This window comes from Mirounga angustirostris, unplaced genomic scaffold, assembly GCF_029215605.1.
Source record: "Mirounga angustirostris isolate CCGP_5_RB_7025 unplaced genomic scaffold, mMirAng1.0.hap1 SCAF_7, whole genome shotgun sequence".
NCBI lineage: Eukaryota > Metazoa > Chordata > Mammalia > Carnivora > Phocidae > Mirounga > Mirounga angustirostris.
In genome coordinates this window covers 34,783,728-34,803,103 of record NW_026991715.1, presented here as the reverse complement: position 1 = coordinate 34,803,103, position 19,376 = coordinate 34,783,728, and the positions used below count along the sequence as shown (strand labels likewise).

Here is a 19,376-nt window from a genome sequence, read left to right as displayed (position 1 = left end):
CCATATATAATCCTGAGCATGTCAGATTGAAATCAGGAGGAGGGAACCAAGACAGGAAACACAAAATACATATGTATTTCCCTCATATATCACCATCTAAACACAAAGTGGGTATTAATTTAAATGGTTCTTCTTAAAAGACTTATTTTTATTTATTTATTATTTATTTATTTTAGAGAGAGAATGGGGGCAGGGAGGGGCAGAAGGAGAGGAAGAGAGAATTCAAGCAGACTCCAGTCGGAGCATGGAGTCAGAGCTTGATCTCATGACCCTGACTGAGATCAGGACCTGAGCCGAAACCAACAGTCAGTGGCTTAACTGACTGGGCCACCCAGGCGGCCCTAGATATTAATTTTAAAAGTAAGATTGGATGGGACACCACTTTTACTATAATGCATTCAGAGATCATATTATGTATGTGCTTTCTTGAAAACTTTTAAAAATGATGCCTAGATTGGGACACCTGGGTGGCTCAGCTGGTTGAGCACAGGACTCTTGGTTTCCACTCAGGTTATGATCTCAGGGTCCTGAGATGGAACCCTGCCTCCCGCTCCCAGCTAAGTGCTGAGTCTGCTTGAGATTCTCTCTCTCTCTCCTTCTGCCCCTCTCCCCACTCTCTCTCTCTCAAATAAATAAATAAATAAATAAATAAATAAATAAATAAATAAATAAAATATTTTAAAAATGACTCTTGGGTTGATAACATTTGTATCTCAGAATTTACAAACTAAATTATCATCACATCAGATGCCTCACTAAACAGTTTTCGTGCAAAATGGAAAGGCACAATCTGTTGTTCAAAATACTCTAGGCTTAATTTTTATTTTCAGTCATCATGAGAATACTGTAGGCAAATCCAAGAGTAATTTGCCTTATAGCTTATATTTTGTGTGCATTTTTGTCTACATTTACATTAATGCATAAAATATTGAAATATTAATTGCAAATATCAAAACAGAAAGTGAATTAAATGTATTGCTTTCATCTAACTACTATGTCCTTAAAAACATGTTGTATCTTAAAGAAGGTACATCTTAAAGAAAACACATTTTTATCTATCCACACACTTCATTAACTACAAAGCTGCTTTAAATATATTGTAAAGAACAATATCTGACTGTATTATACAGGCTACATTACAAGATTACTGGTGTGGAACTCTATCTACATTGCTCTGGATATAGAATTTGAGATGAGCTCCTTAAAGTAAACCTGTTAGAAATCATCATTAAAACAAAACGAATGTATTTTTGCTCACCTATTAGAAAAAGGAGGCATTAAGACTGCATTAATAAGAAAGGAAGCAGATGAAAAAAGAATATGCAAGGATTAACAACACAAAGTAAAATCAATATATAAACAAAATGTTATATCAACTAAAGATTCTTGATTTCAGAAGAAAACATCCATAGCCAAACACCTATTTTTTCACTGTTCTGTAAATGAAACCTAAACTATCCTTAAAATTGGAGCTTTGCTTTAGTCTCAGTGTCTTGAACCAGGCCATTGGGAAAAATTGGCTTGAGGAACTTGAACTCATTGGTCCCTGAGTCTCCCGTCAGACACACCTGGTACTGGTAGCTGTGCGACAGGGTCCCCGCGCCGCTGACGTCCAGCAGGTGGCCCGCGAAGGGGCCCTCGGGCAGCGAGCAGCCGCCCCCCGCCGCGGCCCGGCTCCTCCTGCCCAGCCGCACCGCCACGAACCCCAGCACCGCCACCAGCAAGAGCGACGACACCGACGCCAAGGCCACCACCAGGTGGACGGTGAGCGGGTCGGCCCGGGCCTCGGCCGCCGCCGCGGCCGGGAGCGGCAGGTAGGGCTGCGAGAAGCCGTCCACCAGCAGCACGTGCAGCGTGACGCTGGCCGACAGCGGCGGCTCGCCGTTGTCCTTGACCAGCACCAGCAGCCTGTGCCGGACGGCGTCGCGCGCGCTCAGCGGCCTGGCCGTGCGCACCTCGCCGTTGTGCGCCCACACGCCGAACAGCCCGGGCTCCGTGGCCCTGAGCAGCTGGTACGCCAGCCAGGCGTTCTGGCCCGAGTCGCCGTCCACCGCCACCACCTTGGTCACCAGGTAGCCCGCCTCGGCCGCCCTGGGCACCAGCTCGGGGCAGCGCGCCGAGCCGTTCTGCGGCGGGTACAGCACGAAGGGCGCGTTGTCGTTGGCGTCCCCCACCAGCACGCGCACCAGCGCCTGGCTGCTGAGCGCCGGCGAGCCGCGGTCGGCCGCGCCCACGCGGAACTCGAACGCGCGCAGCGCCTCGAAGTCCAGGGAGCTGAGCGCGAACAGCTGCCCGGTGGCCGCGTTGAGGGACACCAGCGAGGCCAGGGGCAGCCGCGGGTCGTGCGGCGGCAGCAGCGAGTAGGTGACCTGCGCGTTGGCGCCCGCGTCTCTGTCCGCGGCGCTCACGCGGCCGATGTGCAGGCCGGGGCTGTTGTTCTCGCGCACCCGCAGGGTGTAGGCGGTGTGGCTGAAGGCCGGCGCGTTGTCGTTCACGTCGGACACCGTCACCGTCATGTGGTGCTGGGTTTGCAGCCTGGGGGTGCCCAGGTCAGTGACGGTGATGGTGATGTTGTACTCGGCTCTTGTCTCTCGGTCCAGAGCTGTGTTTGTCACGAGGGTGTAAAAATTCTCTATTGATGGTTTGAGGATGAAGGGGAGATTGTTCTCGATGGAACACATAATTCTCCCATTGTCTCCAGAGTCTAGATCAGAAACACTGAAAACAGCCACCACAGTCTCCGGCGAGTTCTCAGGGATAGGGCTGGTAATTGAAGACAAGGTCAGTTCTGGTGGATTGTCGTTCACATCAACCACCTGAACTATCACTGTGGTTTCTCCTGAAAGGCCTCCGCCATCCTTGGCTTCTATGTCCAGTTCATAAGTATTCATAACCTCGTAATTCAAATATTTGACTAGCTGGATATCACCAGTAATTGGATTTAGCTGAAAAGTTTTGCGAATTTCTTCAGAAGCGTGAAAAAATGCGTATGATACTGTCCCAAAATTTCCTGTATCTAAGTCAGAAGCTGAGACCGTGACAATAACAGAGTTAATGGGGCTGTTCTCTAGAATTTGAACCTCATAGAGTGACTGTGTAAATTCTGGGGCGTTGTCGTTTATGTCTAAGACCAGGATGTGGATCTGGGCGATCCCCGACCGGGGTGGAGAGCCGCCATCCAGCGCGGTGAGGGTCAAAATGAGCTCTGGCTGCTCCTCACGGTCCAGTGCTTTGCCCAGCACTAGTTGTGGGTATTTTCTTCCGTCCCTACGACTGCGTGTGAGAACGTGGAAATGGGCATTAGGGGCGATCGTGTAGTTTTGGAGACTGTTTCTTCCCACATCCAAGTCCTCAGCATTTTCCAAAGGAATTATGGTTCCTGGTGGCGTGTTTTCTAAGAGTTTCAGCTGTATTTCATTTTCAAAGAATACAGGAGAATGGTCGTTTACATCTATGACCTGAAGCTCATTTGTAATAAACTGCAAAGGGGTTTGCAGTAATATCTGAAAATGCAGTATACAGGGCTCCGTGGGGCCGCATAGCTCTTCCCGGTCCAATTTCTCATGCAGGAGCAAATCGCCGGTCTGATGGTTGAGCTGAAAATGCTGTTTGTTCCCTTTAGACACAACTTGGGCCCCCCTCACAGCCAGTTCCCCTACCCCTAGCCCTAGATCCTTTGCCAGGTTGGCTATTAAATAGCCCCTCTCTGTTTCCTCAACCACAGAGTAGCGTCTTGACTCAGACCCAGCCAGAGACCCACCCAGAAAAACAAAGAGAAATAGGACTTGCCTTTGTCTAAGAAAGCGCTCCCCTCTGGCCTCCATTGTGCTTTCGGCCACGTTCCTTCCGGAAATATTGCCAAACTAAGCCTCCGGCAGCGCTAGCAAACACAGTCTTTTGCCTTCCAACCTTTGAGGAAGGTCTAGCGAATAATCCTTCCCAGGGCTCAGATTTGCTTGCTTGGAAAATCTGCCCAGGCTCACAATTCCTAGTTTACCGAACTGGATCCGTGCCTTACAGAGTGCGCACAATGCCGGTGGTTTAATTCACCTTCTTAGTCAACAGCGCCACCATGCGTTCGCTGGTAGCTTAAGAATCTTAGAGAAGGTGTTCTGTTGAGGCCGGGTGGGTGTTTCGATTTTTTAATCGCTTATTCCCCTTATCAAACCCATTTGACGCTACTGGAGGAGGTTCTTGTGTTAAATGAGTTAAACAAACACAACGTAGGGAAATGAAATGTGCTTTTAAAAAAACAACCACTGTCTTTGGTAAGAGTCCTCATTTACATGTTTTTGCTGATTTATATGATTTTGCTGGTAGAGCTACTCTTCCTGCCCATCTGCAATTATTACACATAAACTTTAAAGGATTTTGCTCTAAATGATGATATGCTTCATAGCCTACTTGCATTTTTCTCTTATTTTCCAGATTTTGCAAAATGTGCATGAATTGCGTTTATTACCAGGAAAAAATGCTATGAGAAGGTGACCTCATACAAGGTGATGAAAAATTATAATAGGTCATGTCAGGGGGTATATTCAGAGGCCACAAATGCCCAATTCTTTTCAATCTTCACAATCATTCAAGGAACACAGAGATTACTCCTCTTCTTATTTCATAGTAATTTTACAATTACTGGTTTCATCTATATAATAACTGTAATAACTGTTTCATCTGTATTTTATCCGTGGAAACACGTATTTGTTGAGTTTGTAGAAGTTAGGTATTATAGTGGTAACAAGACAAATCATGTCTATATATCTTATACAGTTTACCACCTAATGGGATGAACAGACTTTAAATATATGTTCAAACAAACTGTGAAAAGTGCTATATAGGAAATGTACTGAGTGCACTGAAAGTATGCTATAGGAGGACCTGACTCAATGGGTGGCGGGTGAAAAAGTTTCATCAAAGTTGTGCCACTTAATCTGGAAGATGAAGGATAAGATGTTTGTCTTACAGGCTAAGTCTTACAGACTAAGACTGTAAAATGGGAAGAATACATATGAGAAACTGATATGTAAAGGCCTGCAACAGTAAAGTATAGCTATTCTAGATAATAAAAGGACAGTGTACCCAAAACTTCGTGTCTCAAGAGTAAGTGGGAAGAGAAGGATGGAGAGATAAACTGTGGGCAAATAACAGATGCTTGGATTTTATTCTGAGAATAAAAGGAAGATATTGCAAGGTTTTAGGCAGAGAAATGAAACAATTCAAATATCAAGTGTTCAATCTAGCATCTTCACAATTACCAGGAATGTAACATGAAGGATCATTTATTAGGATTACTCTTAATATTAGTAACACTAAAAATAACAGCAATTATACTTCTATATCTTTATATTATCTCATTTTATCGTAATTTCAAGCTAGAGAAATAGCTGTTACTAGCATTTTGGGGGAATAGAAATGATGTGACTTATCCAAGATCCTATTAAGTATTAGCAGTGCTCTACACTGTGAATCTCAAAAGGACACCTTTAAAATTCATATTATAATTTTAATAGTAAAGCTCATACAAATAAACATAAAATGACATAAGAACTTAAATATAGGCTGAAGAACACTAAGAACTAAAACTGTGTCTTAATGTATGGATGTGAAATTGAACTGCAAGAAATAAAGTTGGATGAATCATTTAGGGAATTATAGAAGGAAATTTAAATTATAAAATAAAAAATACAATTTCCCCATATATATTCCTTAAGCTAGAACGCAGGAGAGGAGACTCAAATTAATCAGGAGGAGAGAAAGGAAAAATATATTGAAGGAAAGAGACACCAGGGACTGATAACTGCATAATCTTTCAGTAATAGTGATCAGTTGAATTAATAACCAAAAATTATATATGTAATTCCTTATACATTAGAGAGCATTTAATTCCAGCAAAATTTTGTTCTATGAGTATTTTAGTGTCTTTAAATATCAAAATATCACAGGGTGAAATAAAGACACTTCTTTCTTTCAATCATTTAGCCAAAACTTTTATTAACCTATAATCCTCCAATTACTGTGCTAATCATACAATAAATGGGGAGCTGTTGGGAAACATATTCCAGAACCTAAAAAGAAAAAAAGTTATGAAAAGCCTAGGAAACAGAAAAGGGAAAAATAGAAGTAGTGAAGAAAAAAAAAATGGCCACACTAAGATAAATCTTTCCCCGTAGGCTTATTTCCAAAATGGAATCATAAATGCTCCAAAAAAAATTTTTTTAAAGATTTTATTTATTTATTTGACAGAGAGAGAGATAGAGACAGCAGGAACACAAGCAGAGGGAGTGGGAGAGGGAGAAGCAGGCCTCCCGCTGAGCAGGGAGCCCGATGCAGGGTTCAATCCCAGGACCCTGGGATCATGACCTGAGCCGAAGGCAGACGCTTAACGACTGAGCCACCCAGGCGCCCCAATGGTCCAGAATTTTTGAAAAATGCAATGCCAAACTACATTTGAAGTTTCTAAAATTTGCTCAAGGACAAAGACATAGATTTATTTCCTCATATCTTCTGGATTTTAAGGATGTTAATAGATGACTTGCAATTGCTAAAATGGGTAACTTTTGAAATGAGCAGAGGTTTAAAGAAAAAAATATTAATAGAAAGCATGAAGAATTACATGGCTTTGAAAACAACTGGACACATGCTATTTATTTAACTACATTTGAGAATATTAGTGGTTGACTGAGCACTTTTGATGTGAATGGTTTGTAGAATCCAGCAGTCAAGGTTGTCACAATCTCTAAGGAATCATAATCTTCATTATGGACACTTTAAGGAAGTACATATTTAGAAAAATGTGAGAGGTTGCTTTGTTATTAATGAATATGCATATATTAATGGTTTTAGTCAATATGAGTTAACAGAATAAAAGTTATACTAGTCTAAGAGAATATACAAACACAAATATTCTGGGTTGGAGAAAGAATAAGCTTATGTAGCGATTAAAACATTTAAAAAATGTTTTAAATTTTAAGTTCTGCAAAATTACCTACGAGCTGTGGAAGGTGAGTTTGGAAAAAGGTGCTGTAACTTAAAAATTAAAGACTTCTGAAAATACAAAATTTACTTTCACACTTTAAGTTGAATGAAGTTACAGTGAGACTAATCAACAAAAAGAAAGCAAAGGAAATTTGCATTCCTTATACCACAAATGAACACATTTAGAAACACCAGTAACATGCACTAAATTAGAATAGAACCCCAATAAGCAAGGCAGTAAAAAAGGACTTTCAACAAATTAACTGAGACTAGGCTCAGTAGACCCTTATTAATTAATACTTAATTGAATTCAAAGTTATCCCTGAAACTGGGGTTTGCTTCACTAATCCTCTCTTCACCCAGACCAAGGAAACTGGGGAGAACTGGCTTGAGGAACTTGAACTCATTGGTTCCTGAGTCTCCCGTCAGACACACCTGGTACTGGTAGCTGTGCGACAGGGTCCCCGCGCCGCTGACGTCCAGCAGGTGGCCCGCGAAGGGGCCCTCGGGCAGCGAGCAGCCGCCCCCCGCCGCGGCCCGGCTCCTCCTGCCCAGCCGCACCGCCACGAACCCCAGCACCGCCACCAGCAAGAGCGACGACACCGACGCCAAGGCCACCACCAGGTGGACGGTGAGCGGGTCGGCCCGGGCCTCGGCCGCCGCCGCGGCCGGGAGCGGCAGGTAGGGCTGCGAGAAGCCGTCCACCAGCAGCACGTGCAGCGTGACGCTGGCCGACAGCGGCGGCTCGCCGTTGTCCTTGACCAGCACCAGCAGCCTGTGCCGGACGGCGTCGCGCGCGCTCAGCGGCCTGGCCGTGCGCACCTCGCCGTTGTGCGCCCACACGCCGAACAGCCCGGGCTCCGTGGCCCTGAGCAGCTGGTACGCCAGCCAGGCGTTCTGGCCCGAGTCGCCGTCCACCGCCACCACCTTGGTCACCAGGTAGCCCGCCTCGGCCGCCCTGGGCACCAGCTCGGGGCAGCGCGCCGAGCCGTTCTGCGGCGGGTACAGCACGAAGGGCGCGTTGTCGTTGGCGTCCCCCACCAGCACGCGCACCAGCGCCTGGCTGCTGAGCGCCGGCGAGCCGCGGTCGGCCGCGCCCACGCGGAACTCGAACGCGCGCAGCGCCTCGAAGTCCAGGGAGCTGAGCGCGAACAGCTGCCCGGTGGCCGCGTTGAGGGACACCAGCGAGGCCAGGGGCAGCCGCGGGTCGTGCGGCGGCAGCAGCGAGTAGGTGACCTGCGCGTTGGCGCCCGCGTCTCTGTCCGCGGCGCTCACGCGGCCGATGTGCAGGCCGGGGCTGTTGTTCTCGCGCACCCGCAGGGTGTAGGCGGTGTGGCTGAAGGCCGGCGCGTTGTCGTTCACGTCGGACACCGTCACCGTCATGTGGTGCTGGGTTTGCAGCCTGGGGGTGCCCAGGTCAGTGACGGTGATGGTGATGTTGTACTCGGCCTGGCTCTCTCTGTCCAGCGCTCCTTCAGTTACTAGAGTGTAGAAATTTTCTACAGTAAGTTTCAGAAGGAAGGGGAGATGGTCTGGGATGGAACACATCATTTTGCCATTTTCCCCGGAGTCTGGATCTGAAATTCCAAAAATAGCGACCACTGTATCAGGGGTGTTTTCTGGGATATCACTGGTGAATACTGACATAGTCAGTTCGGGCGTGTTGTCGTTTACATCCATCACTTCTATGGCTACAGAGCATTTTCCTGATAGTCCCCCGCCATCTGAAGCCTCAATTTCCATACGGTAAGATTGAATTTCCTCAAAATCCAACATTTTTTTTAATCGAATTTCCCCTGTGACTACGTTTATTTCAAAGGCCTGAATCACTTGATTTGAGGATTGGAAAAATGAGTAGGAGAGCTCTCCAAGAGTCCCAGCATCTAAATCTCTAGCAGTCACAGTGATGACAAGGGACCCTATAGGGCTGTTCTCTGGGATTTGCACCTCATAGAGCAGCTGAGCAAATTCAGGAGCATTATCATTTATGTCCAAGACTACGATGAGAACCTGAGAAGTCCCAGTTCTAGGCGGTGACCCACCATCCAGGGCCATGAGCGTTAACCTGAGCTCTGACTCTTCTTCCCGGTCCAGCGCTTTGTCCAGCACCAGCTCAGGGTATCTCCTGCCATCGCTGTGATTTCGAGTGAAAAGGTGGAAATGGGAGTTGGTGCTAATAGTGTAGTTCTGAACTGTGTTACTGCCCACGTCTAAATCTTGAGCTATTTTCAAAGGAAATGCAGTCCCTGGATGGCTGCTTTCTGAGATTTTCAGGAGGATTTCATTTTCCAGGAATTCTGGGGCGTGGTCATTTATGTCTCGTAGCTGTAGTTCACCTTTAATAAACTGCACTGGGCTTTTTAATAAGACCTGGAAATGCAGTATACATGGATCTGTGTCACCGCACAACTCTTCCCGGTCCAATTTTTCGTTTAGGAGCAAATTCCCACTCTTCTGCTCGAGCTGCAAATACTGTTGATTCCCTTTGGAAAGAATTCGAGCACCCCGCGCGGCCAGCTCCCCCAAGCCAAGCCCCAGATCTTTCGCGAGGTTGGCCACAAAGGAGCCGCTTTCCCTCTCTTCTAGAACCGAATACTTAATGGTCGTACTGCCCACTTCCCACCGTATTAACAGTATTAGGATAATAATGGAGCTCACTTGCCTTTTCTGCAGCGCTTTGGGTAGCATTGTCTCCATCGTTCTTCGGCGTCCAAAAGATGCAGTATTTAATCACAAAATAATTGCTGTGCAGCCAACTCTACTATCTTCATTCAATAATCTTGAGTTAGTTGCTAACATTGACTGACATGGGGATAGCGGCCTCTCTGAAACCTACCATCGCCCAAGAGTGTAAAACCTTTCCTTTTCAAGTAGCCGGAAACTGCTCAGCTGTTACAGAGGCTGCAGAGTTTTTCACTTTCTTAGCCTGCAGCGCCACCAAGCGTCCTGCCTTACAACTTCAGTTTTTGTTTTTTGGGGTGGGTTTTTTGTTGTTTTTCATTTCAAAGCATCATGCAACAGTTAAAACAAAAAGAAAGCCTTTTGGGTTATAAACTCCACTCCACCCCACTCTGCGGTATTCTTCAGGTAGCTAACAATATTTGTGAGAGCAAAAGTAATACTTACATATCTATATCTATATTCATCTTCCTTAAAGGTACAAGTTCAGTATACAAAACTCTGCTCAAGACAAATTCATTTATTCATTTAACCAGTATTTCTCTATGCAGGCAATTTTCTAGCTTCTGGAGATAAAATGGTAAATTAAACACAAAATTCTTGCTCTTGGGTGCTTACATTCAATTACAAAAAAATTGCTGTATTGTGTTAGAAGAAGTTATGAATTTTAAAATCCACTTTCTACTCCCAAATTGCAATGTGCCTGTAACTCCTGAAAAATTTTTTAAATGTGATTTCTTGTCAGTCTCTGGGCAATTTTTTCCTTTGTAAATTCACTCTGTGCAATGCCCAGTAAGACTAAGAGGAAATGGCCATTTGTTTTGTTAGAAATCAATGTAAGTTCAGAATTCAGACAATGTCTTTTCTACAAACATGTAGAAGGCAAAAAATTCAATGGAGTCAAAGATATACTTTCTTGGGAAGGGTTTTGATCTGTCAACATTGGACAGTGGCCCATCCCAGTGTACATCCCCTGGGACTATGGAAATGGGTATATTGAAAAACACCACGGCACCAACTAAAGTCAAGTGGTTGCAGTGACACTAGCAGGAAAAGTAGTTTCCCCCAGAGAAGAATGCTTTCCCAAGGAGGAGGGATAAGTATCTAAGAATACAAAACAGTAAGTGTTCCCTATAGTCATTGTACCAACTGGTAATCATCTATGACAGTTCACTTATTTGGACACAAACCTCAGCCAAATATAATTTAGTTAAGCCTAGGTCCATTTTAATTAAGGATAAGAATAAAATATTCACTCAGCTATCAGTTTAGTATAAATTACCTGACTTCAATGGAGAGTTGAAAAGAGAAATTTTTCTTAAGATACTACAAATAAAACCAACACAAGACAAATATGGCCTAAACTGTGAAAGTAAATGATTTTATGATTGATAAAGATTAATGATACTTACACAGCACTTTATTTATGACATTACCTAATAACCTGCCATTAATTACTTAGTTCTTGGCAGGTATCACACATGTAGAAGCTTGAGAAACTAGGAGGAAGAGTTTGAAAAATATAATTTGGGTTTTATTAAATAATACATTTTAAGGAGCACCTGAGTGACTCAGTCGGTTAAATGTCTGCCTTCAGCTCAGGTCCTAATCCCAGGGTCCTGGAATCGAAACCTATAGCTTGCTTCTCCCTCTCCCTCTGGTTTCTTCTCCCCCTCCCTCTGCCTGCTGCTCCCCCTGCTTGTGCTCTCTCTTTCTCAAATAAATAAATAAAAACTTTAAAAATATACATTTGAACTTTCAAATTGATAGACAAAGACAAGGAGATAAAATGTACTCTCAACATTTTATATTCTGTAATAGAGTTTAGGGTGTGTGGAGGGTGGTTTCCGTTTAGAAAGAAAGTAAAAGAATGATATTTAATTTCACTTATTGACAAAGGTAATGCATTGTGGAGAGAATATTAACATTTTTCTATATTCCTTGAAAATAAACCTTTGAAATTCACTGTTGGAATGTTAGTAACATTCATCAAATATTTATTATGCATTTATAACTGACTTGGTATTATTTAAAAATACTATCATAAGCTTACATGCAGCTCACAAACTGGAGTTTAATTTATTGACACTTTTGTGCAAAGTTTATATGCATAGAAAAATGTATTGACTATTATGGTATATTGAAATACACATAAATATGAATGGTTGTCTTAGCATTTAGCCATCTTTAGTGTTTATCTTTAATTATTCACATTGTAGCCATTACCCCAAAATGAGACTTTCACTGGCAGATTAAGTAATATCAAATACTCACATTTTATTTTATGTGTTTTGTTTTTAAAGATTTTATTTATTTATTTGACAGAGAGAATGAGAGAGAGAGCACATGAGAGGGGGGAGGGTCAGAGGGAGAAGCAGACTCCCTGCCGAGCAGGGAGCCTGATGCGGGACTCGATGCGGGACTCGATGCGGGACTCGATGCGGGACTCGATGCGGGACTCGATGCGGGACTCGATCCAGGGACTCCAGGATCATGACCTGAGCCGAAGGCAGTCGCTTAACCAACTGAGCCACCCAGGCGCCCATTATTTTATGTTTTTAAAGTAGGCTCTATGCCCAGTATGGGGCTTGAACTCACCACCGAGATCAAGAGTTGCATTTTCTACCAACTGAGCCAGCCAGGCACCCCCAAACACTCACACTTTAAAAATTTCCCTACATGGTAATGGTGATGACAGTTGTCACCAATAGTTAGATATACAATCTTACTTAAGGGCTTTGTATTACAATTTTTCTAAGACGAATAGAAGATTAAATTTCAAAAATTTTAAATTATGCAAATAAAAATTTACTTTTTATTCGGATTGTCAAATATAGTTGAGAGTAATACAAATCTACTAAGCATGATATAGGGAAAACACTGTACATACCCAGTATCTGATTTTTTTTCAACCTAAGGAAGTGTAGTAAAATAATTAAAAAACAAACTATCGATAACATTTAACTAAGTTAAAAGATTTTCAAACTAAGTAGGGCTTAATAGGATAATCCAATACTTAACTGAATAGGAAACTATCACGAACCATGGGGTTTTCCTCAATTTCCTTTCCAGTGCCCTGAGGAGGGAAGTTGGGAATAATGGGCTTGAGGAACTTGAACTCATTGGTCCCAGATCCTCCCGTCAGACACACCTGGTACTGGTAGCTGTGCGACAGGGTCCCCGCGCCGCTGACGTCCAGCAGGTGGCCCGCGAAGGGGCCCTCGGGCAGCGAGCAGCCGCCCCCCGCCGCGGCCCGGCTCCTCCTGCCCAGCCGCACCGCCACGAACCCCAGCACCGCCACCAGCAAGAGCGACGACACCGACGCCAAGGCCACCACCAGGTGGACGGTGAGCGGGTCGGCCCGGGCCTCGGCCGCCGCCGCGGCCGGGAGCGGCAGGTAGGGCTGCGAGAAGCCGTCCACCAGCAGCACGTGCAGCGTGACGCTGGCCGACAGCGGCGGCTCGCCGTTGTCCTTGACCAGCACCAGCAGCCTGTGCCGGACGGCGTCGCGCGCGCTCAGCGGCCTGGCCGTGCGCACCTCGCCGTTGTGCGCCCACACGCCGAACAGCCCGGGCTCCGTGGCCCTGAGCAGCTGGTACGCCAGCCAGGCGTTCTGGCCCGAGTCGCCGTCCACCGCCACCACCTTGGTCACCAGGTAGCCCGCCTCGGCCGCCCTGGGCACCAGCTCGGGGCAGCGCGCCGAGCCGTTCTGCGGCGGGTACAGCACGAAGGGCGCGTTGTCGTTGGCGTCCCCCACCAGCACGCGCACCAGCGCCTGGCTGCTGAGCGCCGGCGAGCCGCGGTCGGCCGCGCCCACGCGGAACTCGAACGCGCGCAGCGCCTCGAAGTCCAGGGAGCTGAGCGCGAACAGCTGCCCGGTGGCCGCGTTGAGGGACACCAGCGAGGCCAGGGGCAGCCGCGGGTCGTGCGGCGGCAGCAGCGAGTAGGTGACCTGCGCGTTGGCGCCCGCGTCTCTGTCCGCGGCGCTCACGCGGCCGATGTGCAGGCCGGGGCTGTTGTTCTCGCGCACCCGCAGGGTGTAGGCGGTGTGGCTGAAGGCCGGCGCGTTGTCGTTCACGTCGGACACCGTCACCGTCATGTGGTGCTGGGTTTGCAGCCTGGGGGTGCCCAGGTCAGTGACGGTGATGGTGATGTTGTACTCGGCCTGGCTCTCTCTGTCCAGCGCTCCTTCAGTTACCAAGGTGTAGAAATTCTCGACTGATGGTCTTAGAAGAAAGGGGAGATTGTCATCTATAGAACAAATAACCTGTTGATTTTGTCCAGAATCTGCATCTGACACACTGAAAACTGCTACTATGACCTCTGGCAGGTTTTCGGGGATGGGACTGACGAGGGAGGACATGGTCAGTTGAGGAGCGTTGTCATTTACGTCCAGAACCTTGATGACTAAAGAGCATTTTCCTGATAGTCCCCCGCCATCTGTAGCCTCAATATCCACGTGGTATGATTGAAATTCCTCAAAATCCAAAGTCTTTCTCAGTCGAATTTCTCCTGTAATTGCGTTTATTTCGAAGGGTTGATTAACGTCATCTCCCTGAAATAGGGCATAAGATACCTCCCCAAAGGATCCTGCATCTAAATCTGTCGCTGAGACGGTGATAATCAGGGAGCCTAGGGAATTGTTTTCAGGGATTTGTGCCTCATAGAGTTCCTGAGCAAATTCGGGAGCATTGTCATTGATGTCCAAGACCAGGATCTGAATCTCCGTGCTCCCAGACCTGGGCGGAGACCCACCATCCAGCGCTGTGAGGGTAAGCCTTAGTTCGCGCTGCTCCTCGCGGTCCAAGGCTTTGTCCAGCACCAGCTCCGGGAACTTCCTGCCATCGCTGCGATTGCGAGTGAGAACGTGAAAATGAGGATTGGAGCTGATTATATAGCTCTGAAGACTGTTGTTACCAGCGTCTAAATCCTGTGCCATTTTCAAAGGAAATAGCTTTCCTGGTGTAGTAATTTCTGATATTTTTAGTAGCATTTCTCTGGCTGGGAACTCTGGGGCGTGGTCATTTATATCTCTGACTCGTAAAGCAGCCTGAAAAAACTGCAAGGGATTTTCCAGTAACACTTGAAAAGGTAGCACGCATGGCTCAGTGGAGCCGCACAGCTCTTCCCGGTCCAGTTTCTCATTTAGCAGTAAATCATAGGTCTTTGGGTCAAGCTGCAAATACTGTCTGTTCCCCTTGAAAACAACCTGGGCACCACGCGCAGCCAGTTCTCCTCTCCTGAGTCCCAGGTCCTTTGTCAAATTGGCCACAAACGTGCCAGTTTCTGACTCCTCCAGTACAGAATATTGAATCGATTCTGAACCGGCTTCCCACAAAAGCACCCATATAATGAGAATTGCCACTTGCCTTTTCTTGCGATGTACTTTTGTTCTCGCCATCTCCATTATGTCTGATCCCAGAGGAAAAAATCTTTTTCCAGTCCCCATCATCACGTCCACCACCGACCCTCCGAAATGTCTTTACTGTTGAATTTCGAATTCGTCTTATAACTTGTCTGGTGACGAGTGCCTTCCTGAATACTACTATCTTAGCTCCAGCTGTAAGTGTGTTCTGTATTTGGGGGGGCTTCTGAATAAAATGGAGTCCACCGAATCTGCAGAGCTCTTATTCACTCTCTTAGCCTGCACTGCCACCACGCGTTCAAATTAATAACTTCAGGAGGTGCATACAGGCAATACCATTTCCAAAATCTGAGCCTTATAAAGACTTTCAGGTGGAGTTAGTGTTTTTCAGATTGTAGTGTGTGAACCATATGCATAAATAATTACTTGGGAGTCTGAGTTGTTTTTTTCCAGGTTGACTCCTGGGTTTCCCTCCAGACCTTGAATGAAATTCTCTGGTGGTGCTAAGGGCTGAAAATCTGCACTTCAATCTCTCTCTTTAAGTGATTCTCGTGCATACTAATGTTTAGGAATCACACCCTCAGGTAATGTAAACCTGTAAAACCAATTTTTATTCTTTGGCAGTGAAATTTATCTCTGATGAGTAGTGTGATTTGTGAATCCAAAAGTACACTATTTAATCGTCCCAACAAACAAGTCAATAAACTATACAAAATGTAAAAGTTGGTTAGCAACACCAATTATAAAATAAACAATTATTTCTCTAAGTTATATGGCTCATAAAATGGCATGAACAACAAGACTTAACTTATTTTGTGGTTACACCTGCACAGTAAGGGGAACAATTAAGCTATTAGGAGGAAAATTGAGGCCAACACATACTTATGATAGAAGTATCTGATTAATTAAATTATTTAAAAGGGTAACTAGTGGGGCACCTTGGTGGTGCAGTCAGCTAAGCGTCAGACTCTTGGTTTCAGCTCATGTCATGATTTCAGAGTTGTGAAATAGAGCCCCCAGATGGCTCTGAGCTCCTGAGCTCCCTGCGAGTCAGCTTAAGACTCTTTCCCTCTCCCACTGCCCCTCCCTGCTGCACTCTTTCTCTCAAATAAATAAATAAATCTTTAAAAGAGGAACAAGCAACAATCAGTCTGTCATAAGTAGGCATTTTAGGATTTTACTTCATTTTTTATGGGTAGAATTGGTCATGATTTTATTAGTTTTGTTCATTTTATTATAACTTTTAAATCAAATTTCCCTCCTATATTAATTAATTAATGAAGGCCCAAATATATTACCATGTTGTAAGGACATAATGCAATGCAGAATACAAACATTCAAGAATCACCTCTATCATCCTCTCACAACAAGGATGACGCTAGTTGCTATTATAAATAGACACTAAGTAAGATAGTGAATTACATTTGAGTGGATTCCATAGAATTCAATGATGGTTCACCATGGCTATATCCATTTCTATCTCACCATTTTCTGCTCAGATAAATAGGAAAATATGTCTTTAAATATCCTCAAAATATATGAAATGGGTCAGTGCACATATAAGAACACAAAATGTGCCAAACATAATCTCATCTCAGATTGATTTCATAATTCTTGAGAGGTGAAATCAATTGAGTTCAACCAAAGTTCACTTCAGGTAAGAGCCAAAGTGATGGAAGATAAAAATGAGGATATTTTTCAAGATGTTTCAACTCTAGGTAAAATAAGTAAAGCTAAATAAAGTCTAAACTCTGAACAGATGAAATAATTTTGTAGTTAAAAAATATCTCTACCTACCCAGAAGGATAAAAAATAAAATCACTGTGACCAGCCTCCATGGTTCACTTGATAAATGTTACTGAGAATAGACTTCCTTGAGAGTATGAATAACAAGATAAACTGGTGAAGTAAAACCAACAATCATAAACATATTAGATGGGTTTAGTTTCTTCTTTGAAACAAAGTTATTTCCAACTCATTCCTTCCTTCGATGGGCATTCTGATTCCAGCTTGATGGCATCCCTGCCATTTGTGTGGTCCTTTGAGCTCTCTCTTTGCCTGCACTGACACCAGAAATCTTCACATATAGCTTACTGAATTATTTTTCACTTTAAAGCAAATTTTACTAGCAGTACAGTATCTGTGATACTCAATTGGGACATTGAAATGTCTTTGAGAATGTTGCTTGTTATGACAGAGAGGAAGAAGATAGTATCTTAATGTATCATCCAAGGCTATCAGTTGGTATGTGAAGACACTGCCTTTTTATGGAAATTGATTATTTTAGATTCTTTCAGGAGAGTGCTTCTCTGTTTTATTCTCTTTCGCTTTCCTTTGCTAGAGTAGAACTGAATTGAATTTATAAACTTGTCTCACAAGTAGTAACTCACTAACATTTGTGGAAAAAGTTCAACACATACAAAGCAAACAGCATAACTTCCATTTACACGTCATCCAGCTTCACAACATCTTGTCTCATTTCATCTATAACTTCCCCTCCACTTCCCACTCAATGTTTTTGTACAGGTCTTTTCTTAAGGTAATGTTTACACAAATTGAAATGCATCAGTCTTAACTATATAAATGGATCCATCCATGTAACCCACACCTCTTTCAAGATACAGACTATTTTCATCATTCATTGGGAATCTTCTTAATCATATTTTCCAGCTTAATTTTAATAATTAGGTGGCAAAAACTTGGTCTCCTCTGGACACAACATGGAAAGGTAAACAATGTAAAAAACCACCAAGCCCTATGTCATTATGCTCATGTACGCTTATGTGAAGTGACAGATCATTAAGATTAATTTTACTGATTATTACCAGTGACCTGAAATAATACTTTGATGAACTATTGTAAAGTATATTAAACTTAATTTTATTTAGTAAGCTTATAATTATTGCATAGCTGATCAAGCTGGTTTCCATTTTTATGCTACAAATGTTTGTTTTCCTTTCATTCCATTATAAATTTTAAAAATTCTTCAAGTTCTAAATGTGAGAATCCATCAAAATCCTACAGGAGAACCTCTTTGGCCTTGGCTGCAACAACTTCTTGCTAGACATGTCTCCAAAGGTAAGGGAAACAAAAGCAAAAAATGAACTATTGGGACTTCAAGATAAAAAGCTTTTGCACAGGGGCGCCTGGGTGGCTCAGTCATTAAGCGTTTGCCTTTGGCTCGGGTCATGATCCCAAGGTCCTGGGATTGAGCCCCGCATCAGGCTCCCTGCTCGGCGGGAGGCCTGCTTCTCCCTCTCCCACTCCCCCCGCCCCGCTTGTGTTCCCTCTTTCGCTGTGTCTCTCTCTGTCAAATAAATAAATAAAATCTTAAAAAAAAAAAAAAAAAGCTTTTGCACAACAAAAGAAACAGTCAACAAAACCAAAAGACAACCGACAGAATGGGAGAGGATATTTGCAAAATCTTTTCAGATAAAGGGTTAGTATCCAAGATCTATAAGGAATTTATCAAACTCCACACACCAAAAATAAATAATCCAGTCAAGAAATGGGCAGAAGACATGAACAGACATTTCTTAAAAGAAGACATACAAATGTCCACCAGACATGTGAAAAAATGCTCAACATCCCTCAGCATCAGGGAAATACAGATCAAAACCACAATGAGATACATCAGATCAGTCAGAATGGCTAAAATTAACAAGTCAGGAAACAACAGATGCTGGTGAGGATGTGAAGAAAGGGGACCACTCTTACACTGTTGGTGGGAATGAAAGCTGGTACAGCCACTCTGGAAAACGGTATGGAGGTTCCTCAAAAAGTTGAAAACAGAGCTACCCTACGACCCAGCAATTGCACTACTAGATATTTATCCAAAGGATACAAACATAGTGATCCGAAGGGGCACCTGCACTCCAATGTTTATAGCAGCAATGTCCACAATAGCCAAACTATGGAAAGAGCCCAGATGTCCAACAGATAGATGAATGGATAAAGAAGATGTAGGATATATATACAATGGAATATTACTCAGCCATCAAAAAATGGAAATCTTACCATTTGCAATGACATGAATGGAACTAGAGGGTATTATGCTAAGTGAAATAAGTCAAATCAGAGAAAGTAAATTTTCATATGATTTCAATCATATGTGGAATTTAAGAAATAAAACAGAGGATCATAAGGGAAGGGAGGGAAAAATAATATAAGATGCAATCAGAGAGGGAGATAAACCATACAAGACTTAAGTATAGGAAACAAACCGAGGGTTGCAGTTAGGGAGGAGGGTGGGGGGATGGGGTAACTGGGTGATGGGCATTAAGGAGGGCACATGATGTAATGAGCACTGGGTGTTATATGCAACTGATGAGTCACTGAACTCTACCTCTGAAACTAA

The 19,376-nt window shown here is 44.1% G+C and overlaps 3 protein-coding genes across 3 annotated transcripts; all 3 read right to left on the bottom strand.

The window, feature by feature from the left end:
- Positions 1–704: 704 nt before the first annotated feature.
- Positions 705–4,048, bottom strand: LOC123842209 (protocadherin beta-3-like). The gene has a single exon (XM_045871597.2). The coding sequence runs from the start codon at positions 3,822–3,824 to the stop codon at positions 1,461–1,463; it is 2,364 nt and encodes a 787-aa protein (XP_045727553.2). The 5' UTR covers positions 3,825–4,048; the 3' UTR covers positions 705–1,460.
- Positions 4,049–5,177: 1,129 nt separating this feature from the next.
- LOC123842268 (protocadherin beta-17-like) lies at positions 5,178–11,090 on the bottom strand. Its single transcript, XM_045871639.3, has one exon. It carries the CDS (start codon positions 9,670–9,672, stop codon positions 7,276–7,278), a length of 2,397 nt encoding a protein of 798 aa, XP_045727595.3. The 5' UTR covers positions 9,673–11,090; the 3' UTR covers positions 5,178–7,275.
- Positions 11,091–11,978: 888 nt separating this feature from the next.
- LOC135361443 (protocadherin beta-6-like) lies at positions 11,979–15,853 on the bottom strand. The gene has a single exon (XM_064596007.1). The coding sequence runs from the start codon at positions 15,104–15,106 to the stop codon at positions 12,671–12,673; it is 2,436 nt and encodes an 811-aa protein (XP_064452077.1). The 5' UTR covers positions 15,107–15,853; the 3' UTR covers positions 11,979–12,670.
- Positions 15,854–19,376: the final 3,523 nt, after the last annotated feature.